This window comes from Nilaparvata lugens, chromosome 2 (genome assembly GCF_014356525.2).
Source record: "Nilaparvata lugens isolate BPH chromosome 2, ASM1435652v1, whole genome shotgun sequence".
NCBI lineage: Eukaryota > Metazoa > Arthropoda > Insecta > Hemiptera > Delphacidae > Nilaparvata > Nilaparvata lugens.
In genome coordinates, this window is record NC_052505.1 from 84,578,406 (window position 1) to 84,592,900 (window position 14,495).

General features: G+C 31.1%; 1 protein-coding gene across 3 annotated transcripts in view; it reads right to left on the reverse strand.

The window, feature by feature from the left end:
- Positions 1 to 358: 358 nt before the first annotated feature.
- Positions 359 to 14,495, reverse strand: part of LOC111053284 (myosin-IIIa) — a 78,981-nt gene continuing 64,844 nt past the window's right edge. Inside the window, exons 19-26 of one of the 3 annotated variants that reach the window (XM_039421947.1) lie at positions 11,294 to 11,364; positions 10,722 to 10,796; positions 9,110 to 9,208; positions 8,590 to 8,675; positions 6,220 to 6,300; positions 4,514 to 4,618; positions 4,287 to 4,304; positions 2,234 to 2,370 (exon numbers count right to left, since the gene is read on the reverse strand). In XM_039421947.1, the coding sequence (XP_039277881.1) occupies positions 4,298 to 4,304; positions 4,514 to 4,618; positions 6,220 to 6,300; positions 8,590 to 8,675; positions 9,110 to 9,208; positions 10,722 to 10,796; positions 11,294 to 11,364 (524 nt within the window). In that variant the 3' untranslated portion in view covers positions 2,234 to 2,370; positions 4,287 to 4,297. Of the gene's footprint in view, positions 2,371 to 4,286; positions 4,305 to 4,513; positions 4,619 to 6,219; positions 6,301 to 8,589; positions 8,676 to 9,109; positions 9,209 to 10,721; positions 10,797 to 11,293; positions 11,365 to 14,495 lie in introns of all 3 variants that reach the window. The other 2 variants (XM_039421948.1, XM_039421946.1) reach the window with 2 other exon arrangements.

Sequence of the window (14,495 nt, forward strand, 5' to 3'; positions counted from 1 at the left end):
TATTCCTGCGGTTGATGCCTATAGGATGTTGATGAGCTCTGCGCTTCTACGTGGGTAATGGAAAGAGCAAGGTTGATTTGAGATGAGATGATCAAACATCCATGTCTACCGGGGGGATTCGAACCCACGACCAGGTAGCGCTGGTAGACTGAAGGGTGCCACGGCTTAGTCGTCATGGCTATTTCTGGCCTATCCATTCCTCAAGCAAAATCATTTTTAAATAAGAATGAGGAAAAATTGAAAATTTAAAAATACTGTTCTAAATACACGTTCTTGGAAGTATCTTGGTAAAATTTTGAGCATATATTCACCAACTCACCCATGTTATTAAATAAATTGAAAAGGAAGATGAAGAAAATTAAGTCATAAAAATGTGATGTATAATTCCAACAACATTTCATCCACTTTTTATATAGTCTAGTTTTACAAAAACAACATAAAAAACAATATAACAAAGGTATTGGATTTCAATAAAATAAATGATCGAAGCAACACTATCTCACAAAAGTTACAAGATCATTAAACATCTAAAAACATCATTTGAATTTTAGAGTCTTTGGTTTGAGATTCTAAAAGATGTACACAGGTCATTTTAAGTTATTCTAAATTAAATGCACATTCTGATTGGAAAAATATCATTTTCAAGAAACATCTATTATTTTTATCAACAATGAGATACAATATCAGAATTTTGTTTCTACAAATTCATTTTTTTGTAAACATCAGAATATGAAGGTATTATATCTTATATCACTTCCATTTTCGACTAGTGAGATGAATTTATTTTGAATTTTTTTCAAACACAGTCAGAACTACGGTATTTGAAGCGTTTGAAAAGCAAAATTCAGATTTTTCTATTAACAAGTAAAATATACATCTGCGAGTTTGCTCTGGATAACAGAAAACATACATAAAACTAAATTTATTTTCCAATCAAACTATTTTATCCATTAACTATTAGTATCTAAACTATTTTTCAAGAGTTTGAATTTTGTACTAATCACATTTTTTAAAATTCTGAAGATTATCCAAAAAACGGTATAAGGAAGTGGTAATAAAGAAAAATTATTTAATAATTGAAATTCTACATAGAAAACTCGTATTGGATTATTTTTATTTCTTGGTAAAGTTTCCAAACTCGAATAACATACAATAATTACAACATTACAAGATCTATGTTGATTATTTTCAAATGGTTTTCCACAAGCAATCTCTGTGGTATAAACTAATGATGTAAAACAATTACAGTATTATGCATTTTTCCATTCTCAGTATGAGAGTGAAGCAAAGTCATTCTGAGCAACAAAGAATGAGTGAATTATTGGAGACAAGTAAAACAATTTTTACATCGTCTTAAAAAATGAAATTTCACAATAATTATCATGATGAAAAATAGATTAAAGCAGAGCATTAAACGAATTGGCCTATAGTGGAGATCATGATGATAAAAATACAGTATAATTAAAAAAGAAAACAATATAAAAACACCCATTTTATTTAAACTTTAAAACATTTCAACAACTAGTTTCGGCCTACTTTGGCCATTTTCAAAATTAAGCAAATAAAAAGGGTACTTCATGTTTTTATATTGTTTTTATTAATTTAAATGATGTAGCCCATAAGTGTTTTTAAACAGTAAAATATACGCTTTAAAAACAAAATAAATGAGAAACTGGTATGAATAACAAGGAAATGAATAAATAAAATGGAAGATATATTTTTAGTTCCACACCACTTTCATCTCACCTTGATATTATTGAAAAATTCCACGATATCTCTCTGTTTCAAGTGTAAAACTTTACAGAAAGAAAATTTATTTTACTCGACTGAAATGATGCTTTATGGGAATTTTCAATGAGAAATGAAGAAGATTCACAAGCCTATTAGTATCTAATAATAAATTTGATGAAAATATTACAATAAAAATGTGAAGAATAAAATAAAATTACGAAATACTGTGGATATCACATTACATACGATTATGGTAGCTTATTACAATATTGTGATAAAATGTGGTCCCTGACACATTTTAATGAACACTCGTAATTAATAAAATAAAACTACATCTTTGAATCACATTCATGCTATTACGGTAATGGAGAGGTACATATAATGATTATATTCTCGATATTAACACTACAACGCTAATTCGTAGGACACAATGGAATGAGATGAGATAGGATTCATAGAGATGACTAGAATGTGAACCGCATCTGGATGATTGTCATTCACAAGGCCTTGAGGTTGGGGACGCGACACCTGCCTCCCAGCCGTTTCCGCAGCGATTCGGTCGGAAGATGCTCGGTTGGTCGCAGAAATTTGCGAAAGTTGTAGGGCCCGGTAAGATCGTCAGTCGGTTGCATATTACTTCTAAACAGATATTCAAATAAAAAGCGATCATTCACAAGTATAACAATAAAGTTTTTTGTAAAGTGTGAAGTTTTTAGCTCAAAAATTTTTAGTTTCATTCAAAATTTAGACTTTTTGAATACGGTAATATTATTAAGTTACTGTTTTAGATTTTTTCATTCTAGACTCAAATAGTATCTATTTGATTCAAAATTTGCTTGTTTATCTGAGTATTGAAGAGCGTAAATTGTATTTTGAAAAGTGAAAGTGACATAACCAACATTTTGATTTGGACAGTATAGTATAAATTGGAAATGGGACAGTTTTGGGCATGAGTCTGTTGTGCCTTTCCTCATGTTAAGTATTTGTACACAATGTGAAAAATAAATAAATAATTCATGAGTAGATTTTTGATTAGGATTTAAAACACACAGGGAAGTTCACATGTAGCGAATGGCTTTTCACTATCGATACTGCGACACAATTATATTATTGACAAGTATGAAAATCATTTATGAACAGCTTTGTGAATTGGAGTTTAACAACACAAATGGAAGATCAAAATTAGTGAATGGCTTTTCAAAATCGTCACTGCAACAAAATGAAATAACTGTATTTGATGGTAAAGTTACGCACACTTCATAAAACTACAAAAAACCAATTCAATTAGAAGTTACTATTGAAACTGTGTGCAAAACAGTTTTTTTAGTATAATGCATATTTGGACTGTAAATTTTTGTGATTTTTATAAAACCATATTTTGACTATTATTAACAAAATTGGAGAGAAACAGTTTTGGGTTAATCCTGTTGATTCTCTCCCAATCATCAATTTCCTATTGTGATTGTGGAATGAAATAAAACTAACTGAATTTGATGGTGAATCTACACACACTTCAATAAAATAATTCAATTAGGCTACAAGTTGTGATTTACTAATACTGGATCTTAGAGAATTGGACATTATAATAGGCTACGGTATATCGGAAATATTGTGTACGATATCTGTTCTTCTCCACTCTTCATCACAAACAATAAATATCAGCTAGAATAGCATTATGAAAATTAGAGGTCACGAATGATGAGGAATGTAGGGTTGAAAACATCACAGTACTGAGGAAAAAGTGGGGCGTTCAGTGCTCTAGTATATCTCTGTAGGGTTGAAGTTGAATTTAAAACACTTTTAATCTGGAATTGGCACTTTTTTAAAGCAGATCGTTTCAACCTGGTATAGGCCATCAACAGACTCATATTTCTGAACATGGCCTAAACCAGCTTGAAACGATCGTCACTTCTGTAAGTGAAAGCTTATTCCACAGCAAAACAATTTTTATAATCGAGAATATAGATGAGTATGATGCCAATAAAAGCCGATATAGGAATGAATAATAAATGAGTAAATAGTAAATATTATTTTCATGAGAAAAACAAATAGCCTACACATTACTAAGTGATGAAGAATAATAAGAAATAATCAAGATTAACAGTATAGTATTGAATCATTATTAAGAGATGTAATTAAATTCAGAGGTTTAAGAGACGTGTGGTTAGGCAGCCTTTGTACCTGAGAAGCAAAAGCTAATCTAAGATGAACTATTCAGTTTAGGAGTTGAGTGTTCGGAGCAATACGGAAAAATGAAGAATTAGCTAATATTATTGTGGAAGCACATACCGGTTATTGAAATTCTACTGGAAAAATGAAAATAGTTTAAATTTTTCTAAAAACTAAATTTTCACAAATATTGTGAACCAATCAAACCTCTGATTACTGTACTTATGTCTTATTCCACTCTCTAATAACCTGATCGTTTTACAATATATTATACCAATGGTCAACTTTATTAAAGTCTTTTGAACTGAACAGCGGGGTTTGCTAGATGATAAAATACTTGCATCAACGAATCGGAATTAAAATAAATGAGAATTTGAGAGATTCACCTGTTGAAAAGTCAATTCCTTATTGTCAAGCAAAAGAAAAATGTGAAAAACAATAAATACAACTTTAAGTTTCATTTTTACAATGGAATGGAATTGAAGATAATGTATGAGTAAAAATACTGAATGTAAGTGGATATCATTCTACTTCAGATTGGAATAAATGAAGAATAAGGAGTAACATTTGAAAACATAGAAAAATGTTGAATGAACACAGAGATACGTCTTACCTAGGATTAACTGGTGCACCTGACCACAGAGGTTTGTTCTTGTTTCTAGCACAGTTCATCAGGTCCTTTCGCTCAGATCCCATGTCCAACATCACCATTCGAGGTCTGAGAAATAAAACAGAAATCTTATAAATTGATGAATTATTTCTAGTAAATAGAAATCGATTATCATCATTTGGTTCGAAAAGATAGATTGCATGTGAGTACTATAGTGAGCTCCACGTTATAATGGCAGTGAAGAAAGATAGGAAAACAACGTTGCCGATCTTCGGTCTCATCAATGCCTTTTATAGACTATAGCTGATACAGTTTTATTGATGTAATATTAACTGTTCATTCTCGTTTAACATAATCAATCATATTTTACTAAGCAAGACATTATATTTTTCAATAATTTCATAATGAAGATGAATTATTTTGTCAATTAATTATTGATTCTACATTGTTGAAAGTCAATCTGGCAACAGAACAAAGCAAGAAAGAGATAGCGCTATACGCTTTGTTGAATGATAGACAAGGATAGCAATACCATTGCTAATGAAACACTGCCATTATAACGTGGACGACCTCACTATAGTGTTTAATAACTATTATCCAAAAATTAGACTGTAGTGTCCGTCAAAATAGTTCAAAACGAAACATTGAATCGATGAAATCAAAGTATCATTGAATACATTTTGGAAATTACTGAGATATTACAATTATTATTCAAATGCTAATGAATATGGTAATCTAGTTGTTTACCCTGTTGTCAATATTTGCAGTAGCAGAAGTCTTCGGGGTGAATTACAGCATTTAATTTGGATTTTCCTTAAATAATAATTATTTAATTTTGAAGAGTTTATTCTTTTAAATTTTTAGACTATGGACAACACGGGATCCTTTCCATGTTTGCTAAACAAAGCATATCATTCCACAAGTTGAATAGCTTACAATACTTCTCAATTATAAATATAAATGAGCATTGAAAACGTCTAGCAATTAAAAACTTATAATTAAGGCAAGCTGGGTAGGCTACAGTACGAATTATTTTCAATGATTTCTACTATCAAACACGAACTGTGTTGTGTAAATGAACAGCGGGTTTTGCTAGATAATATACTTGCATCAACAAATCTGAATTCAAAATAGTAGGTAAAATTTTTCAAAATGTTAAACACAAGGCAACTAGGAAAATCTAGTCATGAAAACTCATATTTTATGATTTTAGGAAAAAAACTGGGGTTTTCAGGGGTTCTCAGGGATGAGTAGATTACTCACGATTTCTATTATTTTATAAGCTTAGAAAACATGGAGTGAGTGGAGTTTACAAGCTTGATGAGTCACTCAAAATGTGAAATACTGAACTGAATGGAAATTGTAACCTTCTTTTTCTCTAACAAAGACCTCTCCATTCAATATTTAACATCAATAAATTCAAATAAAATAAACTGAATTCAATATTTTGATATCACTATACGTCGATTTCAGTGACCACTCAATTTAATCCTACATGAAAATTTAAATTCCAAACAACAAAAAATCTTCTAATTCCAATCAAGCTGCACGAGGTGAAGATTATGGAAACAAAGTTTCAAGTGCTCAAGCAATTGATTAGTACTAAACGTCTCTATTTTTGAAAAACACTCTAAAAGGTGGAGTTTGTGCTCTAGATTGCAGATTTTACAGCACACATTGCTGGTCGTGTGAAAGCAATCAAGCGATACCTTTCAGGTCGCAGTTGATTCTCAATCTGAATAATAGGTAAATCCCACATGGATGGCTCTTCGTCTGATCCTGAAGAAATACTGGAAATAATCAGTGTATTAAATACAAACAGATTTCTACAGTACCAAAGTTTGGAGATTGCTCAAGGTGTTGAATCTCACAACAATATTATCAATTTCAAGTTTTATGAGTTTGTGAATTTCAGTGATAATATATCTTCAGCAAAAAACAACTTCACAGCTTATAAAAATAATTCCCCAACCCCATATAACAGTCACATTATATATATATATATATATATAATATATATATATATATATATATATATATATATTGAAGTGGAATAATGAGCCATGTAAATAGGCTTCCACACGTAGAGTTGGAAGTTGACTTCTCACATTTTTGTGCTATAGGAAGAATTTAAGTTTTTGAAGTGAGTCATCAATTTTCAAACGGAAACATTAGTACCTTAAATAGCACCTAATATCAGGAAAACGTTCCTTGATATGAGTGTTGTAGATGCAAAAGTCACATTCTCCATTTTCTGAGTAATTGAGTTATTCGTATGGCTGTGCTCGTATTTTAAAGGGGAATCAGACTGTCTGGTTGTTTTGTATAACATTTACACTTTACAGACCTGAAAATAGTATTGAAAATCATGATTTGGATATCAAAAGTCACATTTACCAGTAGATGTTTTGCAGCAAAATTCACACTCTCCAGTTAAGCCAATCACAGGGCATCTGGAGGTTGCAAAGCATCATGGCTGTGCTCAGTTCACTGCTCTGTTTAGTATGGAGGTCTCCACTTGTTGGTTAGATTCATCAACATTGCTTTGATCGTCCACTTTAATTTATTATATTATTATTTTGAATTACAGTAGTTCAAAATCTAAGTAGTGAGGAACTTAATTGAAGAAAAGTCAAGATTTCTACTGGACTTGATAAATATTTAAATAATAATTCCTTGATAAATATGTTCTTTCCTTTGAGGTAATAGATTCCTTCATTCAATAAATCTGTTACAAAATAGCTTCTATGATTGTATCAGTCTGTTTACTGTATTGAATCAGCTCCGAAAGTGGAAAAACACTGTTAAAGAAAGTAGGGACAAAATTTCTGGACGATGTTTTTTGAACTGGACAAAGATGAATAGATGGAAGATGTTGTAAATTACCATATTTATTTTCCTCAAATAAATTTATTAGCATTGCTGGAGTATAACCAGAGAAAATATTGTTTTCAAATATTTACAAGTAACACAGTATCTGAACTACAACAAAGTTATTATATAGTGTTTCGTCATGGGAAGCAACATCAAGATATCGTTTTCCTACAGTTACCTTGAAAAGTGACGATTCCTGCACTGATTACAGAAAAGATTCACTTTTCTGCTCTAGTGCGGGAAAAATCTTTTCTGCACTCCAGATTTGCAACATGGCAACACAAAATAGTTGGTGGGTTAAATGGAGGATTAGTGCACGAAAACAAAAATTAAGTTGGTAACAATGACTGTGGTTAGATTTAGATGAGAATCATTTCAATGGCTACCCTACATTTATGATAAGATCCAAATCTAGAAATCCGAAACAAGAATAATGTTCATCTAAATCGTAATTAAATAATCATCATTTAATAAATACTTATCATTTAATAATAAATAATAGTTCTTTTCTATTGATAATAATTATCATTATTTCAACTGCAAGAAGTGAGAAAAGTAGCAAATATACATTATAAAATTCGAATTTTGAGGTTAAATGATTACCGTTCAATATTCATATAAATAGAAATAATAAAAAACATAATAATACTACAATAAATATTCTCTGTTGTCTATGTTATTTTTATAAATATTTCTCAGTTTACATTGAGCATTTTTCTCGGTAATTTGAGCAAAAGTCTAAATTTCTGAATCGCGTGTATGTTGAATGTGAATTTTTTGTTCTATCTGTATTTTTTCTGATTCTTGAATGAATAAAAATGAGAATTTTGGCTGAGAATTTTCAACTTCAATTAGATTATTAGTTTTTAAATGAGTTAAGGTTGTTATTAATAATAGCATCACACACACAAACATTTGATGGATTTCAGCCATCATTTTACCCATAATTATTCATTTTTCATATTCAATGGTAACTGTAGGAAAAGTTTAATGTGAAATACGTGAGCAAAGTTCCTCTGCTGCACTCAAGAAGCCATTCCGCCCTCGCCTACGGCTTGGGCGTAAACGTTTCTTTCGGTGCAGCAAACTGTCACTTTGCACACTAGTTGCACAAATAACTATTTCTATCTTAAGAAAGAGAAGAGCATATCTTCTCTGCTATCTTTCCTCTATATGTTATAACTCAACCTCCCAGCACTACTCACCTGTTCATCTCATCTTGAACAGATTGGTAATAATTATTGTTGTTGCTAGCTCCATGCTTCTTGGCCACTTCATGGACAACTGCTTTCTGTAACAATTGAACACATATTTTCAAATCAAAAAAGTTACTTCAAACATATCATCTGGGGTTTTGGAATTGAATTGAAAGTAACTGAATAGACCGGAAAAATTGTGACTACTTATTCATTGGAAGAATTGCAATTGATATTGTAGTAGATATTCAGATACTGCAAAAAACGACAAAATTTTCACAAATATCACTTGTTGTAAGATTGAGACAGTCTACTACAGATTGATACTTGATATCGTTGTCGAATACCAAATATAAGGTACAACTTTGACAATGAGAGCATCTGAGCACTTGAAACAGAAATATCTTATTGATTCTTTGTTTCTCTAATATCCAGTGTTCTACAAGGTTCAACTAGCATCAAATTTAACATCTAAGTTATCTTTGGAATTACAGACAAGTAAATCTTAAAATAATTGGACCAGGCCTACCGGAACAAAGTTTCGTTTTGTTTCTTCAACTTCTTTCAGTCTTATTCCTTGCTTATTTTGTCGCAGATATTTGTGAACATCCTGGTTCTTCATATGTACCTGAAAAAGAGGCACAATTGGAAATTAGAATGATAATGTATTGGAATAGTTATTTGTGCAACTAGTGCGCAAAGTGACAGTTTGCTGCACCGAAAGAAACGTTTACGCCCGAGCCGTAGGCGAGTGCGGAATGGTTTCTTGAGTGCAGCAGAGGAACTTTGCGCACGTATTTCACATTAAGTTTTTCCTACAGTTACCATTGAATATGAAAAGTGGGTAATTATGGGTAAAATTGCCTGAAATGCATCAAATGTTTCTCTGTGTAATTATATTATTGATAAAAACCTTAATCCTAAAATCCTAAAGTCCTCGTTGTCCTTGGTTATAATATATAATGAATAATAATTAGCGCGTTGTGCTTGGTTGCACCTCTGCTCACTATAGCAGCCACAGCAGTCACTGTTACCAACTTCATTTTGATTTTGCTGCACTGTTGCTCCATATAACCTACTAAGTATTTTGCGTTGCCATGTTGCAAATCTGGACTGCAGAAAAATTTTTCCCGCACTAGAGCGGAAAAGTGATTCTTTGCGTTCTGTAATCAGTGCAGCAATGGCCACTTTTCAACGTAACTGTAGGAAAATTATATTTCCTCTCTAGGTTCACACTTGGCAAATGTTTGACGAACGTTTGTTGAAGCAGTTTGGGGAAATTATATAATATTTGGTCGAACAGTTTGCTAGTTTCCGTTATGCAAACAATGTCCAAGCTTCTAAAAATGTTCGTCCCTCAACAAACATACAGTATTTGTCAAACATTCGTTGACAGCCTAACAGATTAGTAAGCGAGCAGATAAATATTTGGTAGGCTATCAAGATAGCTGTAATATCAAACTGACATTGTAAACTTGGTGATAAAAATTTCATAACTCTTCAACACGGGAAATGTTTGGATTTAGTGCATTCATGATTCATCATACAGTTTATTCTCAATGCACATTAAGATATCAATACCATCTATTACTGATTTTGAATAAATTGTTCTTATTGGATGAAAAAAGACTAAGAAATTGTCAAAAAACCACTGATTTATTGATAATTAGAAAGACCGGTTTCGGTTATTACACCATTGTCAATCTCTGATAAACCTCTGATAAATCTCTGATAAGAGTTTATCAGAGATTGACAATGGTGTAATAACCGAAACCGGTCTTTCTAATTATCAATAAATCAGTGGTTTTTTGACAATTTCTTAGTCTTTTTTCATTCAATATGAATAATTACCACAATATCAACTTCTCAACTACACAAAAATTGTTCTTATTAATAACATGATTGTGTCTATAGAAGAAGAAAGGAATTAAAGAGAAAAATAAGAAACAGTGAAAAGGTAGCTACTGATCTTCCTGATAATAGTTCTGTTATGTCCTGATAAATAGTTCCAGGTAATAATCTGATTGTTAACAACCTGATTTAACATTTCAAAATAGGCCACATTGTTCAAAGGTCTCTAGGATTAAAGAAAAAACACCAAATTGAAGGAGGTTTATTAGTATTGCGTATTAAAAACTTACATCTTGAGATAATGTTATCAATTGGGCTTGACGATCAGTGGATTGACGATTCACTGGATTAACAAGAACAGCTTTCTGAAATTTTAAGAGCATGATTGAGTTACTGACTTATTATTTATATTAGCAATATTGGAAAATGTAGGAACATTATTACTGGTTATAATAAATCTGAATTAACAAATCATGAATTTCCTTACAAGAAAAGATTTTGAGATTCTACATAACTGGTGTCTTGAACATCATTTTAAGCTCAATAAATTGATTCAAATGATGATATCTAATAAAGATGAATTTTCGAGATGTAAGGTGCTTTCAGAATTTCCAAGATTGATACTTTTTCGCTTAATAAAAACCCAAGAGGCCGCCTGGAAACCGATCAGAGGGCCAAGCTTTCTTATGAGAGTAATAATTGTCTCAATAGACGTCACTTATGAGTAATAATTATTATTCTTGTCAATTTGAGTACAAATGATTGTTCAGAGTTTTTATGTTCACGCTTTGCTTATGCTATATTTAGTTGTTTACACCTATTTTTATAAGCAACTATTGAATTACTTAGCTTATTTTGTTACCTGTTCTACTGACTGTTTTCTTTTCGCTACTTCAGGGCCATATTTTCTTCTAACGGTATATCCTCTGAAATCTGGAAAAATGAAAATTATAACATTAAATAGTCATGGATATAAAGGATTCAATAATAATAATAATGAATATTGAAGCATCTCTAAATCAAGTAACACACACCATAATCTATCAGTAGGATTACACCCTGTCAATTAATCTTTTAAAAGCTCAAAGATTTATTGAAGCCTGTCACGTTATTCTTTATATTTAATAACGATTAGCCTCCTGCTTGGCATCAGTCGGTAAAGCATGAGATTTGATATAATTGTATAATTAGGTCGTGGTTTTTTAATAGGATTCAGTCTCAAAAATCTTGATAGGCCTAGGTATGGGCTTCTCCTATAACTCTTGTAATTCAATAAAAAATAAATATATATATAAATATGATACTTATACTATAGCGTTGAGGAATAAAAAATAAATTGCACACCATAAACGTTTCATACATATATTAAACAAATAATGCAAAAAATAAATCGAGGCAAAAAATATATAAAGAGCGATAAAAAATATAATATAAAAATAGAACAATAATTGAAATCAGTAAAATATCACAGGCTAAACTTTATTCTAGATTTATGGCACGAATCATTACCATGTGCCTTTATCTTAAAATCATATGCATTCTTTTGCATGTAGCTGCGATATGCGCTTGCTAATACTTGTCGACTTGGACAACTCAATTAAAAAATATGTGCTTTAAGATCAGCTTGATAAATTAGCCACTAATAATCCAATATATATATATTAAAATCTCTAGTACTTAGTAGATTTCTTTGTATCGAATATATATTTTTATCTCAGGGTGCAAGATTCGGCACCTGACGGAATAGGTAGAGCCATTCATCTAGTGAATTAGAGCTATAATAAACTATCGCAAATTATATTGCAAAAATTAAATATCATATGCATATGTTTTAATAGCCTAGATTTTGTACTTCTTTGATTTAATAGAAATTTCTGAAATATTGATCTATCTTTTTTCTTTTAATAAAATACCTTTAATACTAATTTTACTTGCGCAAGTATTACTCTTATTAATTTCTTAATTTATAATAAAAACCCTTTCGGCGAGCTAGCTTTGATTATTAGATTAATTCGAAGCACTAGGGCGCCCATCACTAATTCAAATTTATCACTCACGTGTCGAAAATCTTCTTGTAAGCCGCCGATGTCGATCCAACTCCATGTGGTCCTGGAATATGGTAGCCGGAATCGTCTCCTCCAAGGGGTTATAAATTTAATTAAAAATGAAAATGACTTCTGCTTCACAATAGCATCACGAAGTCTTTTAAGAAATTTAATAATTTGATTTAACTTTAACTTTTACAAAATCATTAGCAAGGTACTACGCTCTAAAATATTTGGGGTCCTCTTATGGTGGCATTTGGCTGGCGAGTGCTGGTTCTCCTTTCTCAAGTTTTACAGATCCTATTTCCGACTTTCAATTAGCATAAAATTTAAATATCTTAGTCCTCCGCCATTTAGGTTCAAATAGATCTTACAAAAAATACCAAAATATTGCTTAGATTGTATGATTAATAATTTCTTTGCTTTCGAGCCATATCGATAACATAGACTATACAACAATTCAACATAGATTCCGAACATTTATAGAAATATATATAAATATTTTTGAATTGGCCTACAATTGCCGCCTATTAACTGCTGTTTTACTATTGGTGCATGCAAATTTTATTCGGTATTCATGCGCCTGGTACCTCTTATTTCCTGAATACATTAAATTATTTTTATTTGGTTTTTTATTTATGCTCTTTACATGCTAGCTAATATTCTATACATTAATATTAATTCCATGCTACCTAATAATTAGCCACGTGATCAGATGTTTTTTCACATTGCACACCATCTGATTGCAATAAAGCTCTGCCAAGGGGTTTTGGTCAGATTCTACGTTTCTCGGTTTGATCGATCTCTAGGTCACCGATCCGTGAATACATGTACATAACCTCAATCTTCAAATATTTTATATAATAATCTATTTGTGAGCAACAGAATTCCTTCAAATCCTTTTTAGGTTTTTGTACCATTTAGCCAGAACAAGCTGATGCTATCTAATCTTAGTTATTATCTATTTGGCGATATTAGCCAGTTACTTTATTTTCAGACCTATTACTGTTTCTGTTAGGAATTTTTATCTACCCAAATTTAATACTTTACAAGCCACATAATTATTTTTGTTTAGTTATATTTGATACAGTCTTACGTCACACATAGATTCACAATTTAGATACTATGGCTCCCTAATCAGTTTCACATTCGAATACACCGAGCAACAGAACTCAGAGTTTGCACAATAAATTTATTCCATTTTAGAATTTCAATCGTTCATCCAATAACTTACAAATTATGGTAGTGATTGAAAGAGAAATTACAATCATTAAGAATAAGAATATTTATTGACCAATCAGTAAACAATAGGCTTTATCACTTAGTGAGGGCGCAACCAACGATCTATATATACTAACATACTATACATGTGTTAGTATATATAGATCGTTGGGCGCAACACGCGACCCAGTCAAACATATTACAAAAATTAAGATTACAAATCAATTACCAGTCCAGTTATTGATGTCAGTAAGATTAAGATACTCTTCAGTTGAGTAAAAAGCACTTTGCTTCAGCCAATATGATATTGTTGGAATGCGTTTTTTTGTTGGCTGGATCCTGATTGTGCGCGGAAATTTGTTAAACAATAAATATTGCTGATAGCTATGGCTTTTCAATGATTTACTTACCCTAGTCTAATTAATATATGGTGTGACTATGTTATCTCTGTGTCTGCGTTACTCATTATACCTTAAACTTTTCCTTCTTGAATTTTTATAGAATAACATTGAAATCAAAAATTAGATTGTTTTTTTATACATCACAAGAATTTCCATGCAGTTGTATGAGTATGTGATAAAGATATTGATGTGTGATTTTCGCCTTTCATTTTCTCTTGAAATTCCGTATCGAAATCACGTATCATATGACCAACTTCTCATTTCAAAAAATTAAGTTTGGCTTTTTAATTATTTACTTACTCTAGTCTAATTAATATATGGTGTGACTATGTTATCTCTGTGTCTGCATTACTCATTATACCTTAAACTATTCCTTCTTGAATTTTGATAGAATAAC